Source organism: Gadus chalcogrammus, chromosome 16, assembly GCF_026213295.1.
Source record: "Gadus chalcogrammus isolate NIFS_2021 chromosome 16, NIFS_Gcha_1.0, whole genome shotgun sequence".
Taxonomy (NCBI): domain Eukaryota; kingdom Metazoa; phylum Chordata; class Actinopteri; order Gadiformes; family Gadidae; genus Gadus; species Gadus chalcogrammus.
This window is the reverse complement of record NC_079427.1, coordinates 35,118,798-35,133,984: the sequence shown is the minus strand read 5'-3', so window position 1 is coordinate 35,133,984 and position 15,187 is coordinate 35,118,798. Positions and strand designations below refer to the sequence as shown.

General features: G+C 46.3%; 1 protein-coding gene across 1 annotated transcript; it reads right to left on the bottom strand.

Annotated features, from left to right (window-relative positions):
* Window positions 1-11,433: 11,433 nt before the first annotated feature.
* LOC130405999 (E3 SUMO-protein ligase ZBED1-like) lies at window positions 11,434-14,388 on the bottom strand. The gene is made up of 3 exons (XM_056611362.1): window positions 12,657-14,388; window positions 12,302-12,407; window positions 11,434-12,156 (listed from the first exon to the last, which is right to left on the bottom strand). The coding sequence occupies exons 1-3, from the start codon at window positions 14,091-14,093 to the stop codon at window positions 11,789-11,791; spliced, it is 1,911 nt and encodes a 636-aa protein (XP_056467337.1). The 5' UTR covers window positions 14,094-14,388; the 3' UTR covers window positions 11,434-11,788.
* Window positions 14,389-15,187: the final 799 nt, after the last annotated feature.

Below are 15,187 nucleotides of genomic sequence, written 5' to 3'. Positions count from 1 at the left end.
ATACACACCGGGTACTCACGGTACCGAAGTTGATAGCATTAGTCAGAGTCAGAGTCAGTCAGTTGTGAGGTTCAGGTGCCCATGAAGCAACGTCCGGTTGGGGAATGACGACATTCACATGCAGGCAATCGCCGACGTGCCGACGAAACTCCCAGGACAAGGTTGCAAAGCTGATTATAGCGCGGACTTCAAACAAGACGCTTAACGCCGTGGTCCCACTTCTTCTACACGGACTCTTCCGGTGACTTGCACTCGCTACCCCCTTTTCCTGCTTGGAGGACGGACTTTTTAAACTGTGCGGAATCGGTGGGCAGTTGACTCCATTGGAGTAGGAGATGAATAGTGGTGGATGACGGAGGAAGCCTTGAATGGAGGTGTGTTTTACTGGAAAGGGGTGCAGCAATGTGTGATTCTGACAACGCGGCCGCTACACTCCTCCCCCCTTAGCAGAAGCCGACCAAAGGTAAGGCGCAGTAGTTGTCTACTAAGTGTGCGTTTTACACAGAATCACCTCCTAGTTTATTTTGTAGTAGAACCGGAGGTGTCTGCGAACCCAAGGAAGTCCTCTTCATCCGACTCCTCATTGAAGATTTCAAGAAGGTGTTTTTTCTCCTGCTCCTGTAGGTCCTGAGCAGTCGGGTAGCAAGGTTTGAGACGGGAAATGTGTACAACTTTTAAGTCTTTGCCTGAATTTTCTAAAACAACTTTATAGTTCACCGGCCCAACTTGTTCCACTACCCGATATGGACCTTGCCATTTTGGGGCTAACTTGGCGGCAAATGATTTTTCAGCCTTGGAGAGAGGATGGGCTCTCAACCAGACTCTGTCCTGTTCCTGAAACTCAAGGTCACGTCGGTGTTTGTCGTAGTTTCTTTTCTGCCGTTGACGAGCAGAGTCCAGATTTTTTTCAACAAAGGAACAGAGATCTTTGAGCTGTGTGATTTTGGTGTATGGAGGGGTGTCAGGGGCAGTTTCCTGAGGTTGCAACATTGCATCAAGAGGTCCTCTGAGGGAGCGACCAAGATTAAGCTCTGCAGGAGAAACGCCTGTTGACTCCTGGACTGCAGAGTTAATCGCGAACCGGAACTCCGACAGGTTCTTGTCCCAATGTTTATGATTGTCACCAACATAGGATGCTATCATGGATTTTAGGGTACGGTTCACCCTCTCTGTGAGGTTAGTATGAGGGCTGGGTGATGACCGAAAGGACGAGATCGCGGGTACAAGCGGCCGAGATGAGTTTTCTCAGAAGGGTGGCTGGCGTCTCCCTTTGGGATAGGGTGAGAAGCTCAGCCATCCGTGAGGAACTCGGATTAGAGCCGCTGCTCCTTTACTTAGAAAGGAGTCAGCTGAGGTGGTTCGGGCATCTGGTAAGGATGCCCACTGGGCGCCTTCCTTGGGAGGTGTTTCAGGCACGTCCAGTGGGGAGGAGACCTCGGGGAAGACCCAGGACTAGGTGGAGAGATTATATCTCAACACTGGCCTGGGAACGCCTCGGGATCCCCCCGTCAGAGCTGGTCAATGTGGCCCGGGAAAGGGAAGTCTGGGGCCCCCTGCTTGAGCTGCTCCCCCCGCGACCCGACCCCGGATAAGCGGATGACGATGAGGATGATGATGAGGATGAAAAATAATGTACAGCGAAAACAGTGATGCAAGACCTTACCCGAAGAGGAGGCTATAGTCATTTATTACACGTTTCTTCTCAATGTCTTGCTTCGTTCACGTGCATGGGCCCTTCACAACTTCCGGCGGTGAATTATGTTTAATAATAATAATAATAATAATAAATTTTATTTATAATGCACTTTATATTCAAGAATCTCAAAGTGCTTCAGAGAAAAAAATACCAAAAAACTATTAAAAAGGGGGAACCTCAAAGAAAGTTTAGCTAAATGCTCTTTTAAAGAGATGGGTTTTGAGGTTCCGTTTAAAAAGAGCTGTAGTCTGTGGAGCCCTCAGGTGGTCAGGGAGGGCGTTCCATAGTCTAGGGGCAGCAGCAGAAAAGGCCCGATCACCCATGGTGCACAGCTTCGTATGTCGGGTTTGGAGGGTGTGAGTGGATCCTGAACGGAGTGTACGTGAGTTTGTCGGGGGGGTGAGGAGTTCCTGAAGGTAGAGGGGGGCAAGTCCGTGAAGGCACTGGTGGGTGAGGAGGGAGACCTTGTACTCAATTCTGAGTGAGACAGGGGGCCAGTGCAGTGATTTCAGGATGGGGGTGATGTGGTCATGCTTGCGCACCCTCATCAGGACCCTGGCAGCACTGTTTTGAATGTATTGGAGCCTCTGGATGCTCTTGCCAGGGATCCCAATGAGGAGTGCATTGCAGTAGTCCAACCTGGAGGAGACAAAGGCATGGACGAGCTTCTCTGCATCAGCCAGAGTGAGTGATTGGCGGAGTTTGGCGATGTTCCTGAGGTGGTATAAAGCTGTCTTACAGAGGTGTTTGATGTGGGTGTCAAAATTAAGTTGTGGGTCCATTTTAACACCGAGGTTGGTGACGGATGTGGAAAGGGGGATGTTTTTGCCAGAGAAGGTGATATTGGTGATGGTGGGGGAGCGGAGCTGATGTGGCGTGCCAATAAGGATGGCTTCCGTTTTATGGCTGTTAAGTTGTAGGAAGTTGAGCTTCATCCACGCCTCTATCTCCTCCAGGCAGGTGGTCAGTGTGGATGTTGGCAGAGGGGCAGAAGAAGTGGGGGTTGTCCTGATGTAGAGCTGTGTATCATCAGCATAGCAGTGGTAAGACAAGCCATGCCTGCTAATGACACTACCCAGGGGGAGCATGTACAGTGAGAACAGTGTGGGGCCCAACACCGAGCCCTGGGGGACACCGCAGGTGACGTTGTTGGTGTGTGATTTTGCTTTGCCCAGGGCAACGTGCTCAGTTCTGTCAGTGAGGTACGAGGTGAACCAGTTCTTTACATTTCCTGATAGTCCAATGGTGTATTGCAGGCGGTGAAGGAGAATATTGTGGTCAACCGTATCAAAAGCAGCTGTTAAGTCCAGGAGGATGAGGAGAGATGGGGAGCCGGTGTCTGCTGCCATCAGGAGGTCATTTGTGACCCTGACCAAGGCTGTTTCTGTACTGTGGCCATAGCGGAAACCAGACTGGAATTTTTCAAACAAGTGATGTTGTATGAGGTGATCCTGGAGTTGTGCTGCAACTGTTTTTTCCAGAACTTTTGACAGAAATGGGAGATTTGAGATGGGCCTGTAGTTGGAGAGGACTTCTGGATCAAGGGTAGGTTTTTTTAATGTTGGTCTGATGACAGCAGTTTTTAATGCAGATGGGATATGGCCGGCCAGGAGGGAGTGGTTAATGATATTGGTGATGAGTGGAGAGACAGCAGAGATGTTGGCCTTCAGCAGAGCTGTAGGGAAGGGGTCTAGTGCACAGGTGGATGGCTTCATTTTCCTGATGACGTCCTCCACCTCTTCCTTTGTGATGCTGGAGAAGGAGCAGAGGGTCTGGACAGAGTCAATCGGTGGGTCAGCAGTTTGAAGGGGCAGGGCAGTAGTGATGGAGAGGTGTGAGCGGATGTTATTCACTTTTTGTTTAAAAAAGTTGATGTGCATGTTGCACCTCTCCGTGGTGACATCAGATTGGGATGGTAAAGGGGGTTTGAGAAGGTGATGAACAGTTGAAAAGAGCTGTTTGGAGTTACCAGGGCTATTGTTGATTATTGCGGAATAGAACCTGGACCGTGCATTATTCAGGGCTTCAGCATATGCCCTCCCGTGTTCCCTGTATGCCTGTTTGTGAACGGTCAGACCAGAGGCCTTGAGTCGCCGCTCAAGGACACGCCCAGCAGCCTTCATTGTACGTAGTTCACTGGTGTACCAGGGTGCGGAGCGCGAGAAGGAGACTGACCTCGATGTTAAGGGGGCGTGGAGATCCAGGAGACTGCTCAGGGACTGGTTGTATAAGTCCACTGAGTCAGCAAGAGAGAGGGAGTCAGTTGAGCCAGAGGAGAGATGTTGAAGGTCCAGGGCCAGGGCATCCATGTTGATATTTTTCACATTCCTGAAGTGGATCTGCCGCTTTGGTTTGGTGTGGGAGGAAGGAAAAGGGAGCTCCATTGACACAACTCTGTGATCCGAGACGCCAAGATCATAGACCTGTAGGTTGCTGATGGGGGCGGAGTTTGAGATGACCAGGTCAATTGTGTGTCCTCTGGAGTGTGTGGGGGCATCAACATGTTGTTGTAGGTTGAGGGAGTCTAGCAGCTGAAGAAAATCAGCAGCGGGCTGGCATGAGGGGGTGTCAACATGAATATTTAAATCACCCAGAATGATGGTATTGGCAGAGGTAGTACAGAGTGTTGTGAGGAGATCAGACATTTCCGGGATGAAAGCAGAGTTGGGTTTAGGGGGCGCATGTTTAATAATTCACTGTTGCCAAGTATAATTGCCGCTGTCAAGGAAAGTGGATTTTTTGCCGTCTTTCGTATCACTCTGCAAGTAGTCCGGTAATTTATCAACCCAACGTTGATAAACGTCTTTGGCGGACTATTTCTCAGCTAACCAACTCTTCGAATGCTGGTAACAAATAAATTGTAAAAAGACACACCGTGTGAAGTTATTTTTTGTTTTGACAAGTAGCCGTGTAATAAGCGGGATAATGTATAGAACATTGCCATTATGGTAAATAAGCCCCTTCAGGGCGAAGCAAGGCACGCAAGCCGTAACTGAGCTGGGTCAAACCGCACCTTCAGTAGCATACTGGGCCAAGGCGTGCTGGGCCAAAGCACACCCGCCGGTGGAAACGCGCCATTAGGGTTTGCGTTTCCACATAATATAATATGGTAAATTCAGTTAGTTATTAGGAGTTTAGATAACTGAAGAACATAAAAGACTGGACGGGTTAGACTAAGTTGAATGTTGGGGTGCCAGTCAGAGTCAAGTCTGACAAAGTAAAATAAAACATAACCGAAAATAGCTTAGTTAACCCACACAAATTAATAACTAGGCAGATCAAAGAGCAACAATAAATCACAAAGACAATCCAGCAATGCGGTTTTCACAATATAATTGCATAATAATTATCCACAGTAAAGTACAAACAAGAAGAAAATAAATGCAGCGTGCGTACGCATCAGTCGTTTAATCCCATTTATAATCCATTTGGGGAAAAGTCCGTTTCGGGTTTTACCGCGAATTCCAATAGAAAAGTCTGTTTCGGGTATTACCGCGAAAAATAAGGAAATAAATCACAATAACCAGCGTCTCTCGACCCGGTGTAGCAACAACCCACCCAAAACAAAAATACACACCGGGTACTCACGGTACCGAAGTTGATAGCATTAGTCAGAGTCAGAGTCAGTCAGTTGTGAGGTTCAGGTGCCCATGAAGCAACGTCCGGTTGGGGAATGACGACATTCACATGCAGGCAATCGCCGACGTGCCGACGAAACTCCCAGGACAAGGTTGCAAAGCTGATTATAGCGCGGACTTCAAACAAGACGCTTAACGCCGTGGTCCCACTTCTTCTACACGGACTCTTCCGGTGACTTGCACTCGCTACCCCCTTTTCCTGCTTGGAGGACGGACTTTTTAAACTGTGCGGAATCGGTGGGCAGTTGACTCCATTGGAGTAGGAGATGAATAGTGGTGGATGACGGAGGAAGCCTTGAATGGAGGTGTGTTTTACTGGAAAGGGGTGCAGCAATGTGTGATTCTGACAACGCGGCCGCTACACTCCTCCCCCCTTAGCAGAAGCCGACCAAAGGTAAGGCGCAGTAGTTGTCTACTAAGTGTGCGTTTTACACAGAATCACCTCCTAGTTTATTTTGTAGTAGAACCGGAGGTGTCTGCGAACCCAAGGAAGTCCTCTTCATCCGACTCCTCATTGAAGATTTCAAGAAGGTGTTTTTTCTCCTGCTCCTGTAGGTCCTGAGCAGTCGGGTAGCAAGGTTTGAGACGGGAAATGTGTACAACTTTTAAGTCTTTGCCTGAATTTTCTAAAACAACTTTATAGTTCACCGGCCCAACTTGTTCCACTACCCGATATGGACCTTGCCATTTTGGGGCTAACTTGGCGGCAAATGATTTTTCAGCCTTGGAGAGAGGATGGGCTCTCAACCAGACTCTGTCCTGTTCCTGAAACTCAAGGTCACGTCGGTGTTTGTCGTAGTTTCTTTTCTGCCGTTGACGAGCAGAGTCCAGATTTTTTTCAACAAAGGAACAGAGATCTTTGAGCTGTGTGATTTTGGTGTATGGAGGGGTGTCAGGGGCAGTTTCCTGAGGTTGCAACATTGCATCAAGAGGTCCTCTGAGGGAGCGACCAAGATTAAGCTCTGCAGGAGAAACGCCTGTTGACTCCTGGACTGCAGAGTTAATCGCGAACCGGAACTCCGACAGGTTCTTGTCCCAATGTTTATGATTGTCACCAACATAGGATGCTATCATGGATTTTAGGGTACGGTTCACCCTCTCTGTAAGGTTAGTTTGCGGATGGTATGCAGATGTTAACTTGTGTCCCACATTCCAGGTCCTGCATACAGTTTGGAAAACTGATGAAACAAACTGTGTTCCCTGGTCCGACAGGATGTAGTCAGGAATGCCCCACCTGGTCAAGATGTCTTTGACCATGACCCGAGAGATGGTTTCAGCAGTGGCATTTCGAATGGGGAACAATTCAACCCATCGTGAGAAATAATCTACAAACACAAGGAGATAGACATTTTGGTTGGAGCTTTTGGGAAAGGGGCCCATCAAATCCACTCCCAGCATCTCCCAGGGGCGGTGAGTTTGGGTTTGTTGGAGTTTTCCTGCAAGTTTTTTGTTTTCTGGTTTGTAAAGTTGACATGTGTAACAGTTTTTTACATGTTCTCTGACATCCCAGCTCATCTTTGGCCAGTAGACAAGATGTTGTAGTCTTCGGTAGGTTTTGTGCCTGCCAAGATGTCCAGAGAGGGGATCTTGGTGGAAGTAGTCTAGTAAGTGTGAGCGGAAGCTAGGAGGTATGTAGAGTTGGTAGATGGTTTTGTATGGGAGGGTGACGAGACGGTAGAGGAGATCATCCAGAATGATGTAGGAAGGGTTTGAATTAATGACTTGTCCGGTTTCTACTACTTTTTGATATAGAACCTGACATTCTGGATCTTCCTGTTGGGTCTTCCACAGGGCCTCAATTGAGATAGGAAGCTCTTTTGATGGTTTTGGAGGGGAAGATGCGATGGTAGCACACACCGGTGCGGTTGTATGGATGGATTCTGTAGGAGCCCGGGAGAGGGCATCCGGTACAGTGTTGTACTTTCCCTTTCGGTATTCAACAGTGAAGGAGAATTCTTGAAGCCGGAGTGCCCACCTGATGAGTCTGGTGCTGGGTTTGGTGGTTTTGAACACCCATAGTAGAGAGGCATGATCTGTAACCACGGTGAATAGTCTACCTTCCAGGTAAGTTCTCCACTTCTCCACTGCCCACACCACTGCCAAACATTCTAGCTCAGTGGCAGCATAGTTTTTCTCAGCAGGGTTTAGACTGCGGCTGGCAAAGGCGAGGACTTCCTCGGTTCCTTGGTGGGATTTCTGGACAAGCACAGCCCCAAGTCCAATCTCACTGGCGTCGGTGTATACCACAAAGGGTGCATCGAAGCTTGGGTGGCCCAGGACAGGTGGTTTAACCAGGTGCTTTTTTAGGGTAATAAACGATGTTTGGCATGCAGGTGACCAGCAGTATTTTGCTCCTTTTTTCTTTAGGGCATTGAGTGGTTCAGCAATCTGGGAAAAGTTGGGGACGAATCTGTGATACCACCCAGCCATGCCCAGGAACCTTTGTAGGGCTTTCAAGTTGGTGGGTGCAGGGTAGTGCTGCACAGCCTCAATCTTGTCTGGGTCAACAAGGACTCCTGTAGCAGAGACAAGATGGCCCAGGAATTTCAAAGAGGTTCTGAACAGTTTACTTTTCTTCATATTCACAGAGAGGCCTGCGTTTCTGAGTTTGTCCAGGACAGCTTGGACATCATAAGAATGCTGTTCCCAGGACGAAGAGAAGATGATAATGTCATCCAAGTAGACAAAGCAGATGATTCCCTTCAGCTCTCCCAGGGCTCTCTCCATGAGCCTCTGGAAGGTGGCAGGGGCATTCTTAAGTCCAAATGGCATGACTTTAAATTGGAACAGTCCATGAGGGCATATAAAGGCTGTGATTTCCCTCACCTCTGGATCCATCTCCACTTGCCAGTAGCCACTATTTAGGTCTAGTGAAGAGAAAACCACAGCACCCGAGAGGCTATCCAATATCTCTTGGATTGTGGGAATGGGATAAGCATCAGTGACTGTGTTAACATTCACTTTTCGGTAATCAACACAAAACCGTGGTTTCCCGTCTTTTTTGGGAATCAGGACTACAGGCGAGGCCCATGCAGAACAAGAAGGTTCAATGACGTCATCTTGTAGCATGTCCTCAATGAGTTCCTTCATCACCTTTTGTTTAGGAGGGGAGACTCGATAGGGTTTCTGTCTAATTGGTACAGGATTGGTGAGAAAGATTTGATGCTTCAATATCTCAGTACGTCCTACTTTGGTTGTACACACATCAACATTGTTACATAACAGATTGTGTAACTGAGGTTTTACGTGCTCCTCCAGGTGAGACTCCTGAACTGCCCTCAGCATCAAGTCTGAGTCCTCCAAAGGGGCCTGTGTAGGGAACAGTGCAGTGGCCGATGGAGCTACCACAGAAAAGAAGGCAATAGAGTTGCCATTCTCCCCCTCCCCAGAAAGAGAGGACTCTGCACAAAAGTAGAATTTATTTTCCGCATTATCCCGGAACCAGTACATCCCGCCTGCAACATCAAGCTGCATACCAGTAAAAAACACGAAGTCCAAACCAATCAGGGCAGGAAAAGCCAGTGTCCTGGAGTCTAGGACCACCACAGTAATCAACCAGGTCTTATCATGTAGGCTCATTTCAAGCTCGGCCCACCCAAGGGGTTTCCTTGGTTGCCCATCAGCAAGGTAAAGAGGATCACCGGTCCATGGGGTAAGTTTATCATTTGCAGCTTTGACATTGTTCCAGATGTGTTCATTTAGTAGAGTATATGTGGAACCTGTATCAACAACAGCTTTTCCTGTCCAGTTCCTTATAGTCAAGGGCACTTTCAGTTGTCGTGGGATGGCAGTATCCGTGCTTCCCCCGGGGATGCTGAACTTTTTCAGGCCCTGTACAAAGAGATGTGAGGTGATACATAACGGGGATTGAGCTGAATGGGTCACCGCGTTCACTGAAGAATGGTTCTGGGGATTTGAAGAGCCAAAAGGCTGTGGGTAGGTTTGATTAGAGGAGTGTTTTTGCTGGTTGGGTCGCTGAGAATGATGTGGCTGAGGGTGTTGTTGCTGCGGATGTGATTGTTGCGGGTGGGAGTGCTGTGGGTAGGGTTGTTGCGGGGGAGACTGCTGAGAATGATGCGGCTGAGGCTGTTGTTGCTGCGGATGGGATTGTTGAGGGCGGGAGTGCTGTGAGTGGGATTGTTGCGGGTAGGATTGTCCAGGGGAATTAGATTTCTTGAACTGATTATAATTTGGGCATGAATATGGAGCATGGCTGCCTTTACACCTCCAGCAGTAAACCACATGGCAAAGGTTTTCTTTCTGCGGTGGTGGGTCATTAGGAGTAACCATCTCCACTTTCTCTTTCTGCTTCACAATTTTTTTTGTCCGTTGTTCATAGTTAATTTGACTCGCCCTGTCCTTTTCCAGTTGTTGTCCGAGCCTCACCAGTTCATCCACTGTAGTTACTCTGCCTCGGAGCTGGCTTGCCATATGGGGATTGATGTTTCTGAAAATCAGCTTTAAGACTGCGTCTTCCTGAATTTCAGGCTTCCACCTCTGACACAAGGAGCGATATCTGAAAGCAAAATCTCTAATGCTTTCACCTTCGCCTTGAACTCTTGTCCTCACTCTCTCTGCCAGCTCATCTTCATAATCTTCTGACAGAAAGGCAGCACGGAATTTTTGTTGAAAGTCCGACCAGGTATGTGTGTTTAAACGTACCACATCCCACCAGTCTCTCGCCGTCCCATGTAGAACATTTCTCAAGGTTGCCATCAATTCCTCATCCATCAACGGATTTAAAGCAAGAAAATCACTACATTTTTCCAAGTACAAAAGGGGATCTGGTTCCCCCTCCATCTTTCCAAATGATGGGAACAGCAGTTTTACAGGACATTTTCCTGTTAACCGTGCCCTGGGCTCACACAGAACAGGAGAATCCTCTGGAGTCAGAAGCACGCCTGCCGTATCAGTCAGAACAGTAGATTGGAGGCGCTGCCTCCGAGCTTCCTCTAACCGAACATCTTTCGGTGCTGCTGAAACAGCGAGTGGTGCAAGGGCAGATACATTCAATGTCTGTTTCATTGTACCCAATTCCTGGGATACGTTGTCCATATTTTGGGACAACTTCCACACATCCTCCTGCAGGTGATGAACTGATTGTTCGACTGGGGTCATGAACTCTTTGATGTCCTTCAAAATCTCTGTATGATGGTGTGTTAAGCGCCAGTTAAGGTTTGCTGCAAACTCTCTCCTCAGAAATGATGACTGTTTGTCCAGAGTTTCATGCAAATGTTGAAAGCGCTGTTCATGTGTCGCCGTGATTTTTTCCAATAAAGTTGTAACTGTTTTTTCAAGGTCCTCCTTGTGTTGTTTTTGTGCTTCCCTTAGAGTCTCAAATTCTTTCTCCAAAGTTGCTTTTATTGTTATATGAGTGTCGACTGGTTCCTCCATTAATTCAGTCGTCCATGAAGATGAACAACCATCTTGATCTCCAACTTCATTTTGAGCTGCCACTGCCAGAGGAATGAGAGGTTGGGACAGATCCGGGTTCAATGTAACACAAAAATCCATATCCAATAAGGAATATGTGGTTTTCGCTGCAGATGGCTGAGTTTCTCTGCAGTCTTGCTTTGCTGAGGCCATTTCAACAGGTGTTGGGGAAAATAAATCCATTCCTGAAAAGGGTTCATATTAGGGGTGTAAATCTCTCATGAAAAAAACGATCCGATTCGTATCTCGATACATGGTCACGATACGATATAAGAAAAGATGCATGTTGTTAAAAAACGATTCAGTGCGATTCGATGCGATGCGATGCGATGCGATTCGATGCAGTTCAATAATTGAAAATATTCTGAAAGAGTTCTTTTCATTTGTTCAATGAATATGAACAAACATTTTATTGTGAAATTAGTCTGTATGTAGTTTGTCTCACATATACAAAAAAAAAATACATTTCAGTAATGGCACACATTGCAGCCAAATAAATACACCATAAGGAAATACAAAAAAATTATATTTAAATATTAAATAAAATAGTAAAATAAAATATATTTTCTATACCCAAAGAAGTCCCTTGTTGATGGATGACAATACAAAAATAAAATAAAACAGAGCTAGACCTTGTGCTTTTCTCATATTTAGAATAAATGCTTCTGCAAATTAAGTGCCTCTGCAAATCATACAGACTCAAGATAAGGTATCATTATACCAATTAATACATGTGCAACCTTTCACTGAGAACACAAATAGAGCTGCGAACTGTAAGAAAATAGGAAATATCACTGCAAACACGAAGTAAAGCTGTGAACTGTAAGAAGCAGCAATAGGAAATATCTAATTTTGTTTAAACCAAAACCGCCATCCTGGCCTAGATTATTACTTTAATGTAATGGCACAAATTGCTGCCAAACACAGCATAAGGAGAAAAAAAAAATATATAAGTAGAACTAATACAATTCTTGTAGGACATTTAGTGTATGCTGATATCCTTTAGCTACCTCCTAATAATTCATTTGTGCTCGAGTTTTTTAAGATTCTTCTTGAGAAAAATCAATTGATCGGCATGGTCACCCCTAAGTACACTGCGTTGAGAGGAAACAATATCTCCTGCGGTACTGAAAACTCTTTCTGATGCTACACTTGTAGCTGGTATGCAGAGGTATCTTTTTGCAATATCTGACAACAATGGTAAGTCGACCTGTGCTCTCCACCACTCCAGTGGATTGCCATTCAGGGGCAAAAGGTTTCTCTCTCTGTACCTCAGGATTTCCTCGCTGACCTTCTCCCTGGAGCTTCTTGATGGTCTTACCACATATGTTTCTCCAAACAGCTGGTCCAGTGCTGTACTTTTCCTCTTTTTACAAGGAGGACAATCACCTGACATGCAACACAATTACAGTATATTAAGCCACTCATTTGGGATTGCCATGATGACAGTTGATAACATTTACCATACCATTAAACATTACTTTAAATGTAGCAGCAGCAGTGTTAAATGTAAATGCAGAATGCAAAAACGCACCTCTTGGTTCTTCATGGACCTGGACTGGGCTGGACTGGACGGATGTTGGGTCTCTCTGATCTGGCTCTTGAATATCACTCGGACTGGGATGGCTCTCCTCTACTTTCTAGTAGTAATAGTACAAAATAACAGGGATGATTATTGATGAGTAACCACTGACTAGGTAGATGTTTATCATCACAGAAAACAAACATTTTGGATTAACTAGTTGTCTAGTTCAATGCAGTAGCCCATCATTGACTGACACTCAACAATATGACGAGAGGAAAGAATAGACAATACTATAACAATAATGCAAAAAATATTGTGTATTTAGACAGTTAATTTGTAAAGGGGAGGGGTAGCTTTAGCTTACCTTATCATGCAGGTTTGTAGCTTCATCTGTAATGGACAAGAAGATCCTCTCGGTCTCACGGTCACTGAGGAAAGGCAGGGTTTTGAAGCGTGGATCCAAAGCTGATGCAGTACACAACAGGTCTTCAATGTTTGTGTACCGCTTAACAAAATCTTCGAGGAACACCTTCTTCATATCCTTAATGAGCCCTGTGTCCTCAGTAGTGGCCTCAAAGTGATTCTTTAGTTTTGCTTTGAAGGGGGCAATCAACGAAATTGTGGGCTGCTCATCTTCGCACATAACTGTGGTGATAACTTTGACAGGTGCCATCACTTTCACCATGTCCTCAGCATTGCTGAGGTCTCCTTCAGTAAGAGCGCTTACATCTTCTCCTTTTCTGAGCTCCCTTGACATGAGTGTGGCAAAAACTGCCGATTGTTGCTCCAAAAAACGTTCGAGCATGTCGTGGGAACTGTTCCACCGGGTAGTAACGTCATTGATGAGCTTGTGGGAGGGCAATGCCATTTGCTGTTGTTTTTGTCGCAGTAGTTCAGCACCCGCTATGTTACGGTGGAAAAATCCAACCACCCTCCTCACTTTCCCAAGCACCTTCGTAGCAGTGGTCACATGCAAGGCCTTCTGGGCAGCCAGATTTAATGTGTGCGCGAAGCAAAAAAGGTGAGGGGACATCTCGGCCTCTACTCCCGCCACAACCATGTTTCTCGCGTTGTCGGTCACCAGTGCTGGGTCTTTATCCTCTATGTTCCACTCAAGACATGCCTCTTTCAATAAAGCCCCGATGTTTTTCCCCGTGTGTGACTCATTGAAGACTCTCGTCTGTAAAACATAGCTTGCCAACTCCCAATCCAGATTAACATAATGCACGGTTATCGTAATGTATGAATCCGTTGCACGTGATGTCCAGGCATCGGTAGTTATTGCCACTCGTTCTGCACTTGAGAGCTTAGCCTTAAGGTCAGTTTTAGTTTTTTTGTACAGCTCGGGTATGCACGTTTCGCTGAAATGCTGTCTGCTTGGTATCTTGTACCTCGGCTCTAATTCTCTAAGCAGTTCGCGAAATCCGTCATTTTCAACGACGCTGTATGGCCTCAGGTCCATGGCGATGAAACGAGCCACACGCATCGTTATTGACTTAGCCCTCGCTGAATTGTAACTCAGTTGTGATTGAGTGAGAAACTGAGTTATAGTGCTGCTGGTGCTGCTGCTGGTCGATGCAGTGCTGGCATCAAGTTCAACATCACTGGCATGGCGTCTCGAGATGTGTGTGCTGAGATTTGTAGTACTGCCAGTGTACTTAATTGCTGCCCTACATATTTTACATACGGCTTCACTTTTATCAAGTTTACCTTCTTTTTTGAAGAAGCCAAATGTCTTCCAAACTTTTGATCGGAGGGTCGATGGCGCATTGAAAATGGGTTCGCTGTGGTCAGACATCATTTCACTACAGACTTAATGTCAACATACGTTGCGTTATTCAAAGGGATAGCGGCACGCCTGATAGGCTTATAGTATGCGGGCTTTGGCCAATGACAGGCTGTCATTGTTGTGACTGAGCTCAAATGCACCAAGTCAGTGAGTGAGGGTTTCGGATAGCAACTTAACGTAGAGAAAAACACTTGTGAATCGGTTCATAGCTTTTAAATCGGGGCACCAACCGATTCGTGTCATTTTAAAACCGATGCGGGACTTCACGCATCGATGTAGTCGTATCTTACAAGCTAAAAACGGATATCGATACGTATCGGGGTTTTTTTACACCCCTAGTTCATATGAAGATTTTTTTCTTTTTTTAATCCCGGGTTTTAGTGAATCCAGATGTCTGGGGTGCCATTTTGTAGCGGGTTAGACTAAGTTGAATGTTGGGGTGCCAGTCAGAGTCAAGTCTGACAAAGTAAAATAAAACATAACCGAAAATAGCTTAGTTAACCCACACAAATTAATAACTAGGCAGATCAAAGAGCAACAATAAATCACAAAGACAATCCAGCAATGCGGTTTTCACAATATAATTGCATAATAATTATCCACAGTAAAGTACAAACAAGAAGAAAATAAATGCAGCGTGCGTACGCATCAGTCGTTTAATCCCATTTATAATCCATTTGGGGAAAAGTCCGTTTCGGGTTTTACCGCGAATTCCAATAGAAAAGTCTGTTTCGGGTATTACCGCGAAAAATAAGGAAATAAATCACAATAACCAGCGTCTCTCGACCCGGTGTAGCAACAACCCACCCAAAACAAAAATACACACCGGGTACTCACGGTACCGAAGTTGATAGCATTAGTCAGAGTCAGAGTCAGTCAGTTGTGAGGTTCAGGTGCCCATGAAGCAACGTCCGGTTGGGGAATGACGACATTCACATGCAGGCAATCGCCGACGTGCCGACGAAACTCCCAGGACAAGGTTGCAAAGCTGATTATAGCGCGGACTTCAAACAAGACGCTTAACGCCGTGGTCCCACTTCTTCTACACGGACTCTTCCGGTGACTTGCACTCGCTACCCCCTTTTCCTGCTTGGAGGACGGACTTT